This window comes from Brachyhypopomus gauderio, chromosome 15 (genome assembly GCF_052324685.1).
Source record: "Brachyhypopomus gauderio isolate BG-103 chromosome 15, BGAUD_0.2, whole genome shotgun sequence".
In the NCBI taxonomy this organism is placed as follows: domain Eukaryota; kingdom Metazoa; phylum Chordata; class Actinopteri; order Gymnotiformes; family Hypopomidae; genus Brachyhypopomus; species Brachyhypopomus gauderio.
The window spans coordinates 5614170-5632264 of record NC_135225.1 but is presented as its reverse complement, the minus strand read 5'-3'; the positions used below and the strand labels follow the sequence as shown (position 1 = coordinate 5632264).

At 40.2% G+C, this 18095-nt stretch overlaps 2 protein-coding genes across 2 annotated transcripts; one reads left to right on the top strand and one right to left on the bottom strand.

Annotated features, from left to right (window-relative positions):
- The first annotated feature begins 7340 nt into the window (after positions 1-7340).
- On the top strand, positions 7341-14907 carry hells (helicase, lymphoid specific). Its single transcript, XM_076975087.1, has 23 exons — positions 7341-7733; positions 8039-8133; positions 8278-8381; positions 8566-8688; positions 9063-9116; positions 9263-9287; positions 9459-9520; positions 9682-9720; positions 9869-10093; positions 10293-10475; positions 10636-10779; positions 10897-11093; positions 11206-11302; positions 11459-11620; positions 11710-11861; positions 11973-12117; positions 12254-12337; positions 12432-12551; positions 12657-12773; positions 12939-13098; positions 13457-13553; positions 13899-13975; positions 14141-14907. Exons 1-23 carry the CDS (start codon positions 7726-7728, stop codon positions 14230-14232), a joined length of 2562 nt encoding a protein of 853 aa, XP_076831202.1. The 5' UTR covers positions 7341-7725; the 3' UTR covers positions 14233-14907.
- On the bottom strand, positions 14537-17968 carry cccdc110 (coiled-coil domain 110 molecular ruler complex subunit). The gene is made up of 3 exons (XM_076975089.1): positions 17750-17968; positions 15717-17430; positions 14537-15614 (listed from the first exon to the last, which is right to left on the bottom strand). The coding sequence occupies exons 2-3, from the start codon at positions 17155-17157 to the stop codon at positions 15532-15534; spliced, it is 1524 nt and encodes a 507-aa protein (XP_076831204.1). The 5' UTR covers positions 17158-17430; positions 17750-17968; the 3' UTR covers positions 14537-15531.
- Between the last annotated feature and the right edge of the window lie 127 nt (positions 17969-18095).

The following is an 18095-nucleotide window of genomic DNA, read 5'->3' as shown; positions in this document are numbered from 1 at the left end:
GTGTGTGTGTGTGTGTGTGTGTGTGTGTGTGTGTGTGTGTGTGTGTGTGTGTGTGTGTGTGTGTGTGTTGCCTTATGTCTTTGTGTCTGTGTTGTGACATTGCTTTGGACATCTGAACCCTTGTTGGTTCTCACTGTTGTTTTGGTAAGCAACAGGTGAGTACATTAGTGGGGGGCAAAAGACAGAGAGGGGTGGTTTAGGAATGCCCTGAGGAGCAGGATTAGGCTCTGAATGAAGGGGCAAAGCAGGCCTGAACAACACTAAAATTTCCAGTCTAGTATCTTAGTCAACCAAAATGAAGAGATGTAATGAGAGGATGCAACAACGTCTGTTCGGAGAAACTTCCTCACTATAATATCACATTAATTATACCCCTGTCACCTGCAGTTTGAGCTTCTGACTCATCCATCTGTTATTCACAACCCCTTAGAGATACAACTGGTGCACCGTGAGGATATGTTAACCTAATCTTTGTTTGCTTAGACAGCACCAGAATGATTTTTGCAGACTGTCATGGTGGTCTCGGACTCTGACTGCCCCTGGACTCATGCTGAACATTTCAGTGTGTTATGAAACACTGACTTTGGAGAGAACACAGTGGAACATCTCATGCTGCCCTAGAACATCACAGAGTCATAGGAGTTCTTCTTTTCCTTAACAAAAGAGACGTAGCATATGAACACTGCATATAAACACTGCATAAGGATACTGCACAGAAGATGACAAAGAGAGTGTTTCTGGATAAGAGAACAGAAGATACACACATTTGTGCACCGTTTTCAACAAGCTCATCTTTCATTATAATTATTTTTCAACAAAATAATTGCATTTAAATAAAAAAGGAAAATGAAAATAACATAAATAACCACAACAATGTACTCAACACTGCAAAAATTTGCAAAAAAAAAAGTGAATGAATGAATGCATAATAAATTTTTAGTGTTTAGCCCAGACATAATAATCTGTTTTACCTTCTTTTAAATGAAAAAATGCAAAGTACTTTACACTATGAAGTGAGATTTTAATTAGGATGTTCAGATTAAAGGTCACAAAATGAGTGCAATTCCCACACTGATTTGAAAGGGGCCTCAATTAAGCAGAACCAAGCAGGAAACTGGAGGATGACAGACTGCAGGTACAGAGCTGTCAGGACGATCCATTCGGACCAGCACCAACATGCGCATACATGGGGCCTGTCATTAGATGTTAGACAGAAGCACGCTTTGGGGTGGTTGCTCTTCAAAAACCAGAAACAACAGGAAAAAAAATCTGGACTAAAGATTAGAAGATATGAAGTTGTTAGTTTGGACTAAGGGATCAGTCACTGAATTACCTTAATGGCTGGCTTTTAATCCATCCATTCTTTTTTAACCTGTTTTTTATTTTTCAATAAAACTCATTAGCGATCCCTTCCTATGTTTTTGGATTAATAGTGTAATATCTAGTATGTATGGAGCTTGGCATAAAAAAGTTAATAATGTCGGTAGAGCAGATACAACCATGGATACAACCTGCAGTCTGGGTTTGAATTAATGTGTCTCCTGATCAACTGATAATACAAGAACATTTCAGTTGGATGAAACGTTGGTGTATAATATTGTAAAACTTTAGCTATTGCACATATGCATGATAAATATTACATTATGCTACCTACCTGGAGCTCCCAAAGGAACTATATCCTCGTGGTACTAATAAAACACTGTAATTTTGGGAGTGATACTTGCAGAGGTGGGACCAAGTCAGTGTTTTGCAAGTCTCAAGTAAGTCCAAGTCTTTATACCTCAAGTCCCGAGTCAAGTCTCAAGCAAAGACACTCAAGTCAAGTCAAGTCTCGAGTCAAGACAGGCAACAGTCAAGTCAAGTCCCAAGTCTGAAACTTGGAATTTCAAGTCCTTTCGAGTCTTTTTTTTTTTTTTTTTTTTTACCAATGTTGCAGGTATATTTTAAATGTAAATAAATTTAAATTGTAAATTATTTTTTAAATCTAAATTCTCCTCAAATCTTGATAAAACATGTGCAACTGAAAACACGAAGTATTAAAAAAATTAAAATTACACCTCTTTATTGCACAGTTCAATTTGTTAAACTTAGCTGCAAAAATATTCATACTTTAAACTACAATTTTCCAGAAATAAATATTCTGTGAAAAAGTCATAAGTAGAACTCCATGTTCAAATAAAAAGTGCTGATATTTTCAGAGTACAATACAAAGAACCATAACAGCATTTTTCCCTCTCTTCTCTTATCTGGTTTCTTGGAGAACATGTGTGTCCATGTGTGAGTGACACAAGACAAACAAATATAAGAACTGAACAATTAACAGGAATCTGCAACTTTAGACATTTCAGTAAACTATTCTGCATTGCATTTGCTGGCCAAAAGTCTGTATGTCATTTGTGCACGATGAATGATGTCCCCATAGCTGAAAACTCGCTCCACTTTTGTCAATATATTTTTTTCTCGATGTAGATGTCTTCAAATACACAATCCATGCTGAGATAGAACTGGATATTATGATGGTGACAGAGAGAGGCTCTCTTCCCCGAGTTCAGATACAGAACCCAGGGTTGCCAACCCTCACGCATTGAGCGTGAGACACACGCATTTGACCGTCTTCACACGCTCTCACGCCACACATCCGATTTCTCACGCCGGAAAAAAATCTAGTTTATTTACCTCTGATCCACATCTATGATTCAATGAGTTACTAGTTCGCTCTGGCACCAACCACTGGCGATCGATCGATCGCGATATAATACTTAATTTGTGTCCATTTTACACCCCGCCCGGTAAAAATTTACGTTCGCCAACCCCCCATTTGATTGGTTGTGCTGCAGCTCATGCACAAACACACGTACAGAGTGTGGAAAAGCAGAGGACCGGTCTGCATCAGAAGGACGGAAATGAAATTAATGGGGCACACTTTATAAATATTAATATGCGTTTTAAAATTTAGATTTGGGGTAAAAAAATCAAGTCTTTGCAAGTAAACAGGTTCAAGTCCAATTCAAGTCCCAAGTTATTGGTGTAAAAGTCCAAGTCAAGTCTAAGTCTCTGAATATTTTTTCAAGTCAAGTCAAAAGTCTTAATATTAATGACTCGAGTCTGACTCGAGTCCAAGTCATGTGACTCGAGTCCCCACCTCTGGATACTTGTATTCTATTGCCATGCTAATTTGTTTGTTCCTTGATGAGCTCAGAGGCATTCTGGTCATGGAAACATGTTAGCTTACATGTTGGCAGCTTTCACAGCTGTGGAGAGGCCTGGACTTCCTGTCACGCTCCAAATACTGTTTCCATAAAAAACTCATCCAGAACTCATTTCCTCGCATTGAGCAAAATGTGAAAGATGAAACAGAAGAGTAATCATCAAATATGAGTCATAGCACTACCACTGATGTGTTCCCTCAGCATTTTGCTACAGTGCTCATGTTTTTCCTTTGGACATTTGTTTATAGGAAGTATATATTTTCTGTTGCTTATATCTGGCACAGCTACTGTGAACTGACTAGTGAAACCTTCAGTAGATTATGATTTGGACTTGAAAAAGGAAGAGGATGCTGACTAAACTAGGAAAAGTCTAATTATGCATAATTTGCTCCTGCTCTGGGTGATCACAGCAGTGCCTGTTTTGATGTTTCTTCCCTCAAGAAAACATGGCTGCTGGTATCTCCTTCTAAATCTCATTTTAATTGCAGCTAGGGTTTCCTTTGATTCAGCTACTGGCTTGAGTAGGGCATGTTTTGCATGAATCTTACAGGAATTCCATTAGGTTTTGATATGATAGAAGGCCTTCTTATGATACAGGCACCCTGATAATGCCTGTTAGGTATTAGTTATTATATTTGTGTGTATATTATATATTGTGCACTTTTAATAATATTGATAGCATATTTTTATAACTGTGGCATAAGGTGTTCTTGAGCTGGTAAAGCAACCCATAACACGTTACAAATCTTGTCAATTTAAATACATTTTTAAACATTGCGTGTTTGATTCATGTAGGGTTTTTGACTAACATTCAGAATATACCTTACTTAATAACAGTACTGAACTGCTTGAAGACAAATTAGTTTTTGTGGCATGTTTCAAACAAAAAACAACCATAAAATTACAGAAATATATTTAAATGATGAATGACAACATCTGTTCTTTCTGCTAAATTTTTCTGACACACAAATTAAATCATTGAAATCGGACAGACAGTATCTGTCTCTTTACCAGAGACAGTACAGACAGTTTGGAAGATCCCAACATGCTTCCAGAGGCACACAAGACACTTTATACGAGCTATTACCTTGGTTGTAGCCACTGCATAAATAACAATGTTGAGAAAGCACAATGAAATCCCTTAGCTCTCACAAGAGAATATGGGAAAAGAATAAAGTGAACCTACAGCTGGCACCATCACTAAATTAGGGGTTCAAAGCAACAGCAAATGTGAGATGGCACAAAATATGAAACTTGTCATGCACAGTTGAATCTGGCACAACAGAACCAGGTAGTCTTCAAAAACATAAATCATGATAAGTGGCACCCGTGTTTGGGATGTTCCAGAATGCAAATAAGGGAAAGAGAAGGGACCCCTTGGTTAGACAAGAGGTGCACACAAAGAGTGTGGCATCCGTCTCACTGAAATAACAAAGACCCGCAATTGAGGAAATTGGGTAATGGGTCATTTCCATATGTTTCCAGGCAGCCATTTCACCACAATAATCCCCTGGATTACCTGGAACACCAGAGTCCGATGCTCCCAGTGCAGCATGTCTGCCTGACCAAGATAATACACGAATACTAAAGAGAGGTGATATAATGCAAGGATCACTGTTTGCCAAAACTGTGCCATTTTCACCCTCAAACATTTAATCAATGTAGATCGACTATCATTCCATAATTGCAAACCTCTAAATCAAAAGGTCTTTGTAAATCAGTAGCAAGATACATATTAGTGCCCCCAGATCTTCAAAGGCTAAACAAACAAGAGTGCAAAATATTCAAAACAATGTCAGTTTCACTTCTGTGTAAATGTCGACAGCACCCTTTCTTATACCTCATACTTTAGGTAACATCTTAAACTGAGACCCTAATGTAACCCCATCCTAAGGCTGAGGGAGACTGAATAGAAACCTGAAGCAGCTCACACACTTGCCCAGGCAGAAGATAACTCTGCTCCGGGGCAGTGAGCAAGAGGGACTCCTGTCCTTTGACAAAAAGCTGTTTTGTAAATTGATCCGTCTTATCAAGCGTGAAGAATTTCAGCGGCACCTTTGTCTCACTACTGCTGGCCCCGGCTCAGACTTCACTATGCCAGATGCCACCACACACTGTAGCCTCCAAATCAGGCTGAATGCCAGAAGTGAAATGCTAGAACCTCAAGGTTGTGAGCCTCTCCATCACATAACTGAACAAAAGCTAAAGAACGACACTACAGTTAAGGCGAATGAACACATAATTTTGAGAATGAATTTGTGGGGAACAGACTCCATGTATCTCAAGTTGTTTATATTCCCTTGTATTTGTGTTCTTGCCGAGATAGTCTATTTGTAATTATTTTACTCTGTAAGACTAAGTTTAATCGGTGCTCAGGAAACAGGACCTTTGCTGTAAACTGTGACAGGATGCAGTGTTTGCTGACCTCTTGTGGTTGAATGCTTGAACAAAGAAGGGATACAACTGAAGGAAAATAAATTACCTTACCTGCTTCCTTTCTTTTTTCTTTTCTTTTTCCTAAATTTACAGGGCCATTTCATTCCTTCATTCCAGTTATTCTAAATGAGTCCCTCTCCATGAAAGACTCGTATTATGTTACCATAACGTCATCTGCCTTTCATGGGGGAGAGGAAGGAGATGCACTTGGAAGTTTGAAAACTGTCAATCATGACGTAATTATAAACACTTTCTAACAGTTAACATGCGTTAGTAATTGCTGATTAGTATCATACATGATTTACTGATTTGTTGTGTTGTCATTGTTGTTGACCGGCTTGTATTAATATCTCAGTGGCCCTGATCCAAGGTCTGCTACCCCCAAGCTGTAACTTCTTGCTCACATACCTTTTGAAGAGAATGTTTGTACTAGAGTTACAGGACTCGTGTTGAAGGACACTGAGGGGTGTGGGCTTCGTTTAAGATGAGTGTTGCTTTGGTAGGTTTGGGCCCAGTTCAGCTTCATGCTTTACTCATTTATTCTTGCTTGTTAATTTCTCCTTCTCTTCTTTATATTGATCTATATATTGACCCCTGTTCTAAAAAAAGACAGTGGTCTCTCTTTAGAAATGACCGTTCATGTTCTGGTAAACTCCTGATAGATTACTCTTACCACCAGCCTCACTGTTTATGAATTTAGCATAATTAAGCCAAAGATATGAACTTTAGATGGGGAACGTGTCTTGGTCAGTGAATCGTCCACTTATGTTTGGCAGGATGAAGATTCCAGATTCCACACAAACGGAACTCAATTTGCAGAAGCAACAGTGTGTTCTTATACTGTTTTATTACGGAGATACGTTTATTTTTCTTAATAATGATGGACATAATTCTTACAAACCGAACGTGAGTTTACAACCTATGTGCTACTTTGTTTATATCAGTCTTTGCTTATCTTGTGTGTGGTTTGTTTTAACGCATGCGCACTCCGCAATCACTGACCACGTGTAAGCTTTCTCTCCCACTTCCGTGTCCCAATTTTTTTAAACATCTGGTTGATATTCAGTCAGCGCTATGAAATTAAAGTGAAACGTTCTGGTTTTATCCAACTGTTCGTGTTTATCTACACAGTTCGCTTTATAAAACAAACGGGTATATTAACCTCTAGTATTTTATTTATCACTAATGTCTTAACTATATTCACCAAAGTACACGCAGCCTCCTACTTAGGTTGATATTTGATCGGGTAAATTGCCAATAGTGCATGTAGCACGTTAACGTCTTTACTACCATAAATTCTACTCGCAAAGAAAAAAGTAAAATGTCGCACAAACTTGTTTTGTAATGATACTGTGCTGCATGCAATAATAAATATCTACACAGTCCTGCAACAAACAAACCGGAAGTAGTCACCCCCCTTGCCAGAAACTTTCGCGGGAAATATTACGTAAGCAGGTCGCTCACTTTAAGGCTGGGGGAGTACAGTATGCATGGTATTCGTATCCATGGAATTCCTTGTGGAATACATAAAAAAACTGTTAAAGTGAATATTAAATGAATGAATCGAATAATACATTAAAGTATTTCAATGGAATTTAAATATAACAAAACGTTTTACATCGTAACCGAGATCTAAGTTTACCCCACAAAAACTTAAGATGGTTGCGTCCAAATTGGCGCGAAACTGTTCCGGTCTCGGCGTGTCTCAGCACACAGTCGCTCTCCCGTCTGGGTTTGTGGTCCAAGTGTCTTGGGTGTTTCACACGTTTGCTGAATTAGTTAGCTGACATTTAGTTGGAAGATTTGTTAAGAATCTGCAAGTTGCAAGTTATTTAAGTTCTTTGTAACTCTGATCTTGGTGCTTTGCTGTGCTCTTGGTCGTTTGTGGATGAATAAATAGCGCTAGCGGGTGAACAATAGTGATATAGGGAACTATTATATCTGTGTTTTCTCGGTGGTATATTGATAAAAAACAAAACATTGTGAGATTGAGTACATACCTCGCTAGTTATTACATTCCTGTACGCAAGATTTGCTTTTTGCATTTGCATTTGTATTTTCATCCGGGTAAAGACGCAAGATGAGTGGGTGAGTCCTTACAGAAACCAGCTGAACTGATTCCTAGCTAGATATTTAATACCAAGTAGATCTAAACAGATATAAGTATATCTAAATAGCTGGCTACATAGATCTTTTTATACTTTTTGTCTCGGTTTTTACCTCGTCTATTCCGCACCCCAGCTGCGATTTACTTTTTGTTTATTTACCTGTCCAGTCATTTGTTTGTTTATTTACCTGTCCAGTCAGTCGTTTGTTTATTTACCTGTCCAGTCGTTTGTTTGTTTGTTTGTTTACCTATACAGTCAGTAACTTGTTTATTTTCCCCAACACAGCGTTAAAGAAGAGACCCGCAGTGTGTCTCCTCAGTGCCCCAAGCCAAACGAGTCTGAGCAGCCAGAAGGCGCCTGTCTGGAGGTCGACGCTGCAGGTATGGGTTAAATCTCATGATGGGTTCAATCTCGTGGTGCCATGGTGCAAACAACACTTTTATATATGCGTTATAGTTCCTGCAGTTTACTCGAGTCTAAGTGGTTGGCTGGTCATTTAATTTGTGTGCGCTTTGCCCTTGCAGTAAAATGTCAAGACGAAGATGTGCTCATTACCAAGGAGATGGAAGAGGAAGAAAAAAACTTAATGGAAGAAGGAGAAAGAAAGGAAAGAGAAATGATGGAAAAGGTAATATAGGAAAACTCATCATCCCTTTATAAAATTACTAATTTAATGAACTATTAGGCTTCCTAACTGAAAGGGCTGTTATGGTTATGTAATTCTGTGTGTGTTTGTAAACCTGTGAGCACAGATTTCAACAGTATTGCTCTATATGTTCTAATATACTTATTTTCTGCTTTGTCTTTTGCAGGCCAGGCAGTCATGGGAAAAAGAAACTCAAGAAATGCGATTTAAGAGGCTCCAGCACCTGTTGGAGAAGAGCAATATTTACTCCAAATTTCTCCTTACAAAAATGGAACATCAGCAACTGGAGGTATGATCTTCGGTCCAGAAGAGGAACGTTTCGTGGACCTTGGATTATTCTAAGAACAGTTTATTCAGAATAGACTTTGTTCTTGTAATGTGTAGCTGTAAGGGCAATGGGGAAACCAAAGAAATACTTGCAAACCTCAGATCCCTGTGTGGGATTCAATATATACCCTGTTTCTAAAGGATCTTTAATTTGAGATCACTATCATCTGGTCATCTAGGGTTTTTGATATGTAGTGTTTATATATTAGTGAATCACAACACTAACAAAGCTGAGCACATGCCCACCTCTTCCTTTTGTACACACTGGTGTCATTTTTCTACATTCTAGATTTCAGATTTTTTCTTCTTGAGAAATAACTTATTTAATTAATACAGGAAAAACACAAAAAAGAGAGACTGGAAAAGAAACAAGCAGCTTCAGAACAGAAGGTAAGCTTCCCAGCACACTTCCCCACATGAGACGTGTTCTTGAATGGACTGGGATGTTTCTTGAACTATGTATCGTGTTTTTAAATATGCCAGCATGCAATATCATTATAAGCACATGACTAACAGTTTGTCTTTTAATTCCTTAGGGCAATGGCAAAAAGGCAGAGAAAGGTAATCTGTAGTTTTGTTACTTGTTTTTCAGTACATTGCTGTATCCGCCATTAATAATTGGCACGTTTTGTATAGATTTGTATTTTAGGACATAATAAAATAACCAAGAGTTTATCTGCAAGTCTTAACATTCTTCCCCTGGATTATTTGTTTACTGGTCTTTGTTTTTAGTTCATAGGAGAAAGCGAGAAAGAGAGGAAGACTACAAAATTGCAGATGTTATGTCAAAAGAAGTGAGTTTTTTTGCTCTGGGTTCTGTGAGATATTTCCCTATCCTGTAAGGTCTAATTGCTGTATGACTGAGCTGTTTCTCTGTAAAAATAGAAGTTTGTAGGCTACATTATCTTCAAAGCCCTCAGTCTACAGTCACATGACGAGCTTTTTGTTTTTATAGGAAATCTTGTCAAAAGCCAAAAGACAGAAAATGGATGAGGTAACTGATTTTTATTTTCTTGGGGAAATAATGCCATGTTTTCAGAAATAAATCTTGTACTAATACTAAAAATTGATTCTCACATCTGAAGGGCTATAAACAAACAAATGTTTACATGTTTAGGTCTTACTAAATGTTCTCTTTGAAGGAGACTCCTACCCAAAAGAAACTTGAAGCAGAGGATATAGAGAATTTAAGTGACTCAAACTCTGACATAAAAGGCCGGCTCTCGGAAGCTGTACGGAACAACGCCAAGCAAATGCTGGACCCCGAGAGGACAGTTAACGGGCAGCCTGTACCCTTGTATCAGCCCAATCTCTTCACCGGGGGGGTGATGAGGTGGTACCAGGTGGAGGGCATTGAATGGCTTAGGGTAAGTAGGCACCAGGAGACACAGCAAAGAACCACAGAGTGTGTGGTAGAATGTGATCAAATGCCTGCAGACATCTGTCTGCACAGGGGAGAAAAAACATAAAAGCGAGACAGAGAGGCTCACGGTACGAGCCACGTTGTGGATGTTTCATGTCTTGCTGGAGTTGGGAGTGTTGATGTGGTGGTGTTTTGCGGCGTAGATGCTGTGGGAGAACGGGATTAACGGGATCCTGGCTGATGAGATGGGGCTGGGGAAGACCATCCAGTGCATCGCTCACATCGCCATGATGATCGAGAAGAAGGTCCTGGGCCCGTTTTTGGTTGTCGCACCACTTTCCACGCTGCCCAACTGGATTAGTGAGTTCAAGCACTTCACCCCAGAGGTGAGATTACTGAAACGGAGAATTTACTTTCCCCAGCATTTATAAGGCATTTGGTTTTTTTTTTAAGTGGTTGTTTGTGACCATGTTATAAGGGTTCTGTTATTTGTGGTATCATGGCATAACTGATTTCTTGTGTGTGTGTGTGTGTTTTTTTTTTTAGATTACTGTAATGCTTTACCATGGCTCGCAGGCTGAGAGACGCAGCCTTATCAAGAACATTCGTAAGACTCAGGGTTCCCTGAACATGCGCCCTGTAGTCGTCACTTCATTTGAAATTGCCATGATTGACAGGAAGTTTCTTCAGGTAAGACTCAGTATCCCATACACCAGTAATTGGATTGACGTGTTGAGATTTTTGGAGAAATGTCAATTTGTAAAAGGTCAAACAAGTTAGCAATGGTCCCTTCCATTTGTTGTCCAGCGTTTCCAGTGGAAGTATCTGATAGTCGATGAAGGCCATCGGATAAAGAACTTGAACTGTCGTTTGGTGCGAGAGCTGAAGCTTCTGCCCAGCGATAACAAGCTGCTCCTGACGGGAACTCCACTGCAGAATAATCTCGCAGAGCTCTGGTCTCTCCTTAATTTCCTCCTCCCAGACGTGTTTGATGACTTGAAGAGGTATTTGGTCGTTCGGAGGAATATCACATGCAAGTTGGCAAAAGTACATTTTGATCTGTACTGCATAATGATCTTGTTTTTTCAATCTGATTTTGTGGATTCTTCTTTAAAGCTTTGAGTCTTGGTTTGACATCGGAACCATGAGCTCAGGTGCAGACGCCATTGTGGCCAATGAGCAGGAGAAGAACATTCTGGACATGCTTCACCAGGTGAGCACACAAGGACCAAGCTTAAAACACTTGTGCTTAGAAGTTACCGTTACGCAGAAACGACGAGTTCCTTAAAATGCACTTTCAGGTTTTGCCCATAGTTGCATTTCAGATTTCAAATCTTTGAATATTTACATCAAGCTAAATTTCTTACAGATTCTCACACCCTTTCTACTGAGACGACTGAAGTCCGACGTAACGCTGGACGTTCCACCGAAGAAGGAGATAGTGGTGTATGCTCCTCTAACCCCCAAACAGGAATGCTTTTACAGGGCTATTGTTGACAGAACAATTGCAAAGGTCCTTGGCCAGGAGAAGGTAAGGTCGTTGTGTATGGCATATGCATAGTACAGATTTTCAATTCACCATTATAAAATAGTCATGTATTTTTATTTCCATTAAACAAGAACGACGCTACACCGGTGCCGATGTCATCCACCGGGCGGCCAAAACGTAGATGTCGAAAGATGGTGGACTACTACGAAAACAGCAGTGATTCTTACAGTGACCTCGAGAAATACGCTGAGAAAATTCAGAAGGAAATGGAGTCTCAGAAGGAGTCAGTATTGCTTGGATTACAATTCTGTGTAATTAGCCATAATTTTATGTGTTCGCTTTAGAAGTCAAACTGACTTGATACTTTTTTTGATACTTTTTGGTGTATCTTCAGTTTTGTCCCTGTGCTAGATGTTCAGATGCCTGCAGATGCCCAGATCAACCTGAAGCTACAGAATATACTGATGCTGTTGAAGAGATGCTGCAATCATCCGTACCTCATAGAGTATCCTCTCATCCCTGGCACTGATCAGTTCAAGGTAAGTTCAACTTTACAACAGCCTCTTTTTCAAGGATCATGAAGCTGATTTCTTGAATAGATGAGACCTGTGTGTGACGGACACGAGAAACATGACTCTTCACCATTTATGTGAAAATGTTGTGTTTGCGTTAAAGATTGATGAACAGCTGGTGGAGTCATCAGGAAAATTTTTGATTCTGGACAGAATGCTTCCAGAACTAAAAAAGAGAGGACATAAGGTTAAACCCTCCCCCGATTAAAAACAATTTGTTTGGTATTCCTGTATTGTATCATGTCTTACATTTGTAGTTTGACTTCTGATTGGTTTGACAGGTGCTAATCTTCAGTCAAATGACTTCAATCTTGGACATTCTGATGGATTACTGTTATCTGAGGAATTATCAGTACAGCCGGTTGGATGGTAGCATGAAGTACACGGAGAGAGATGAGAATGTATGTAGCATTTATTTTATTTTGCGATGCCTCAAAGGTGTTGGAGATGACATACAAACCGTGTTCATTTGAATGCATCTGTTAATCCAATTCTGTTTGCCGCAGATGAAGAAATTCTCCTCGGATCCAGAGGTATTCATCTTCCTCCTAAGCACAAGAGCTGGTGGACTTGGGATCAACCTCACAGCTGCGGACACGGTCATCATATATGACAGTGACTGGGTATTTATCTCTCCTGCTCTGCCAAGCAGTACACGTGACACCCACCATTTTACCCCCCCCCCCCCCCCCCCCCCCCAACTTCCTTACAATTGTGAAATGGCAAAAAACATGTCGTCAGATGTTCATCAGCTCTTTAAGAGTAATTTACTGTGCGCTCATCTACAGAACCCCCAGGCAGACTTGCAGGCCCAGGATCGGTGTCACCGCATCGGCCAGACCAAGCCGGTGGTGGTGTACCGTCTCATCACGGCGAACACTATTGACGAGAAGATCCTCGAGATCGCGTCTGTCAAGCGCAAACTGGAGAAGATGGTCATTCATAAAAGTACGTTTATAAAATACAGAAATCGAATCTTTTAACTTTTCTCTACTTCAGGGAGCTGCCCAACAAAATGGGTTTTGTCCACCAGGGAGTGCAAGTGAATATACTTTGTGCTCAATGCATAATAAAGCGTAAAAAAAACCCTCAAGTTTGTAAACATTCTCATATTTGCTTCTCTAGACCTTTAAACAGTTCATGCAGTAAGTGGTTAACTCAAACAGCAGAAAAAGCCATGTGTGTGTTGCTGGTGTGTTAACACAGCAGATATTACACGGGGTGTGTGTGTGTGTGTGTGTGTGTGTGTGTGTGTGTTACCTCCTCCCCCGTCTACAACCCATATTTTCATGTCCTCTTTCTTCAGGCAAGTTTAAAGGAGGGAAAGCTGAACTCAAGCAGTCCAAGAGTTGTATGGATGTGAATGAGCTCAGGGATCTGCTCAACTCCAGAGAATACGACAGGTACTGCGTTCAGCCTCACGCTGCATGAACACCTGAGCGCACAAACTTTGCAATGTTGTGTATTATAAGGGATGGAAAAACATGAAAATGAATTACATTCAGAGATAATTTTTTTGTCTTTTCATAAGTGAAAATGTTTTCAAATGTTTATATGTAGGAACATGAATCTAGTACTAGTGACTGTACTAAAAGTACAGGCCTACAGAAGATTTAGTACAAAAAATAAGGTCCTATTGGGAATATGTATTCTGTGAGCTAATGGACGGTGTCTCCATATCGGGTCACGTCAGTTGGCCAAGCTGCAATATCTGAACACTGTCATGTTCTACTGTACGTCTGTTTCAGGGCAATCAAGAGCACCAAAGGGAAAGTCATCAGTGACACAGATCTCAACATATTGTTGGATCGCAGCGACCTGTTTGGTAAGTAGAGCAGCGTCTGCTCTATTAAAAGGGCTTACAGGTTACCACTGAGTTTACAGAGCTGTACTGGTCATGGTGTATTTGTTGCATTCCTTTGTGTGTGAGAGAGAGAGAGAGAAACTGCAGGGTTATTGTTTTTACATGATTTTGTGTAATTTATTTCAGATCAAGCCAAGAAAAGTGTCAAACAAGAGAAGGATGGTGTGTTTAGGGTGGTTGAGACTGAGGAAGGAAACTCTGACATCTGTCTGCTGTGAGCGCTCAGCGGGTCCTCACGTTAAAGATGACGGAGACGTTGTAGATGGCACCTCTCCAGCAAACTGGTCTTCAACTGCTGTTCATGGGAAGAGTAAAGTTATGTAGGATGCTTTTGTTAACTGCTGTTGTTTCCATATAATTATTTCATTTGAAAGGTAGTGAAATAGTAGTGGTCAGAAGCTTTGCCAGGACCGTAATGTTAGAAGGCGCTTGTTCGTGTGTGCTTCTTTACTGGCTGCAGACCTCAGTAACTGCATCGAATAATTATAATAGGACTGTCCTCGGCAAATCAAACAATCCATCAAAAGTGTATAGAGCCCAACTTTGGCCATATGATGCTTTCCGGACCTGTGGAGTACACCGCTGTTTTTTTTTGTTGTCCTAAACTGATGGTTATTCTCTTATGGAAGGTTGTTTTATAATTTGGCGTGCTTGTATGATGTTCACAAAGGCAATGTTTCATTGGGTTTTAATGAGAGGTTTTAATGCACCTTATTTTTGTTTTTTGGGTCCAAGCAGTTCACATGACATTTTAAAATTGAGAAATGTTGACAACTGCTCACCAAATTGTCAACATTAAACGGAAATGTCAATTTAAAGCACTTTGAATATTTTTTGCATGTATGGTTAATATGTGGATCATGTGTGTTTTGAATAAATAGCCTGGATTTAAAGATTTGTTTGTCTAGAGCAGCGTTTCTCGAAGTGTGGGGCGCATGGGTATTGCAGGTGGGGCGCAAGCAATTGGAAGAAATGAACCTTTTTAAGCCTGTCATTTTAATGTCTGTTCGTTTTGCATAAGGCCCGGATGTTTAAAATGTCTGCGGAACAGCGTGAACCAGGGTTAGATTCGGCCCTTTAATGAATTTGTACCGGATCCCCCGGTCAACAAATTACGTTCGCCTGAGGTGGGGAATGATAGAAAAAGTTTGAGAACCACTGGTCTAGAGGTTGATGACCATCAAATACATGTAATGAATCTCACTGGGTAATGGTTTCTCTTTATTCATCATTCCATTACCTACACTTTGGAAGGGAAGCACTTTGGTTCTTGGGTTCTTTTGTTAAACGGAAAAACTGCCTGGTCTGAGATGCCTTACAGAAAATGTGGGTCAGTCTGATCCCACTAACAGTTAATATTAAGGAAATTCTCTCCGGAAAATCAATGAGTAGGTAAAAACTTTATTGGCATGACTATTGCAGACAGCTTTCAGAAACTGAGGCTACAGATGTATAACTGAGCGGGTTCTCCATTGTTCCTTCAGGAGTAACTGGGATGTAAGATGAATGTAAATGTTTTAAGGTTCTTGAAGCAGCTCTCCAGTTTCTTCATGGAACCACTTTTCTTCCTCCTCTAGTTTTCTTCTTATTTGCTCAATCACTAGAAAAAAAAATTCATGTTAATTTGTAATGTTGCTATATTCATTCTTTTAAACTCAACCATTTTGATTAATTTTTGATTAGTTTAAATATCTGTACTTACTGTTCACACTGGCTATTGGGGCAACTGCCTTATCTGTTTTGGGTGCCATGTGGTGGTGAACTGATATTTCTGTGATGCACATGGGGTCATCAGTCTGGTGGAGCTGCCCAATCCGCTGTGTGATTCGATCACTGAGACTGAGGTAGTCCTTCCTCAGATCTCCCATTTCGTTCAGGAGCAGACCCCTCTCCCTCTCCAGCAGGGCCACAATCGCCCGCAGTCTCTCCGCTTCGCGTTTGCCTGCCGTCTCAGACTTTTCCTTTTCTTCTCGAAGGGTCTCCAGCTCCCCTTTCAGCACGCATTTGTCTTTCTTCAGTTTACAGACAACTCCATTTAAGGCCTCGCACTCCGTTTTCATACTCTCAAACTGTTCCATACTGGCCTTCTGTTGCTCCTTTAGATCAAGTATCTCAACTGTATGTCTGTTATAAAGAAGTTTGCACTCTTTTTTCATGGATTCAAACTGTAGATAAATTGATTCTGTTTTTGTTTTACTCTCACCCAGTTCTTCATAAAGCTGTTTAACTGCCTTCTGTGATTCCTGTAGGTTTCTCTCAGCTCTTCCCTTTTCTAGTTCTTTGGCGTGAACTGCTTGAGCAAGCTTCTTGTTCTCCTCCCGAGTCTTCCAGAGCTGCTGGCCAAGGCTACAACATTCAGCTTTCAGGGCTGATCTCTCCTCTTCAGCCGCCTTCATACTTCCAATGTAGTACTCGTTCTCCTCCTCCTCCATCGACTGTATTTTTTTCCGGCATTCACAGAGCTCCCTCGTTGCATCGTCCATCTGTTCTTCCAGGAGAGTCCGATTCATCAGTAGCTCTTCGGCCATCCGTTGTGTTTTATTTACCGTCTTTTGATACATCTTTTTCTTCGTACGCTCCTCTAGGAGTTGCTGCTTGAAAGTACCGGCACGTTTTTGGAGTCGCTTATATTTTTCCAGCAGAGCTTTGAGCTGCTTGACAAAGCTCTCATTGTTGCTCTTGGCTATGCAGATTTCCGCTCTCATGTCCTCACAGACGCTGTTGAACCTCTCCGTAACCTCGAGGTTCTTCTCCTCTTCCCGCTTTAGCTTCTCTGCCACGAGTTCGGCCTTCGCTTCGGTCGTCTCCCACACCTCCATTTTGTCCTTCAGCTCCCGGTAAAACATCAGCAGCATGCGTACAGTGTGTTGATTTTCCAGATCTTTGTGTTGCAGCTTTTCTTTCAAAGTCTCAGAAAAGTCAGCCTGCATTCCTTTAACGGGCAGACGACCATCTCTAACCCTTTCTTTCAACTTTGATTTCTTGGTCAAGGTAACCTGTGAAGAAACTGCCACTGTATTAACATTCAAATTAACAGAGTCCAAGTTTCCCACAGCTGGTATTTCATGAGGGTTTGCATGTATTGATCTTCCCGCCATGGGCTCCTCAGTATCCAGGCCAACTTTGCCTTCTTTCACCTCCATTGTGGTTAAAATCCCTTCATACACATTCCTGTTAGGGGGCAAAGCCTCATTGTTTTGTGCACATTACTTGAGGTGTGGTACAATTAACAGGCCTTTTGTTATTGTAAGGAAACGTCCTTAACATTTGATTGAGTCCTTCTTGAAGGCTTCTTTGGTCTTGATGGTTGCCACCAATTGTGTGAAGAAGCAGTTGTTACTTTATAATTTCACGTTGGTATTCTTTGGTCCCTTCAAATATATTTGCAAGACTGTTTCATTATTCAAATCTAGGAACTGTAATTAGAAAGTAATTACAAGTAGTACAAGTACAAGAAGTAATTTCAAATGTCTAATTAGTTAAGTAATTTAAATAAATTCACCATTTTACACATTTTAACCAGGAAAATTGAACACTGTTGCCTGCATATTTGGAGTGCTGCTGATTTATAGATCTTAGCTTAGCCAGGGTAGCAAAAAAAAAAAATCTGTGGACAGTCTAATTTATGCCGGAATGTGTTCAATGTATACACTGACTTCTAGCAAAAGGTTATGACTGAACTCACACCAAAAAACAAAAATAAAATTCACAACATATTTCCTTCACAGCTCTTACCTTATCGGCTCTGCAGCAGTTTCTCATGTCCAAACGAGACTAACGGCAGGATGCCGCACGACTCCAGCCCTATTGTTCGAACTGTTTAAAAATGTCAGTCACCATAGAAACACGACCATAGCTGTGCAACCGTAGGAGCCAAAACGGATTCTTTTGAATTCAACTGCAGGCGTCTGGGATTTGGCACTTTACATCAGCTGCAACTTGCTATTACAAATAAAAATAAAACTAGCTTGACCAAAACATACTTCAGCCAAGTACTCTACTAACGCTACTAACATCACTTCCATCAACCCTAGTTGGATGCTATTAAAATACGCACTGCAATACATCACTGAACAATTTC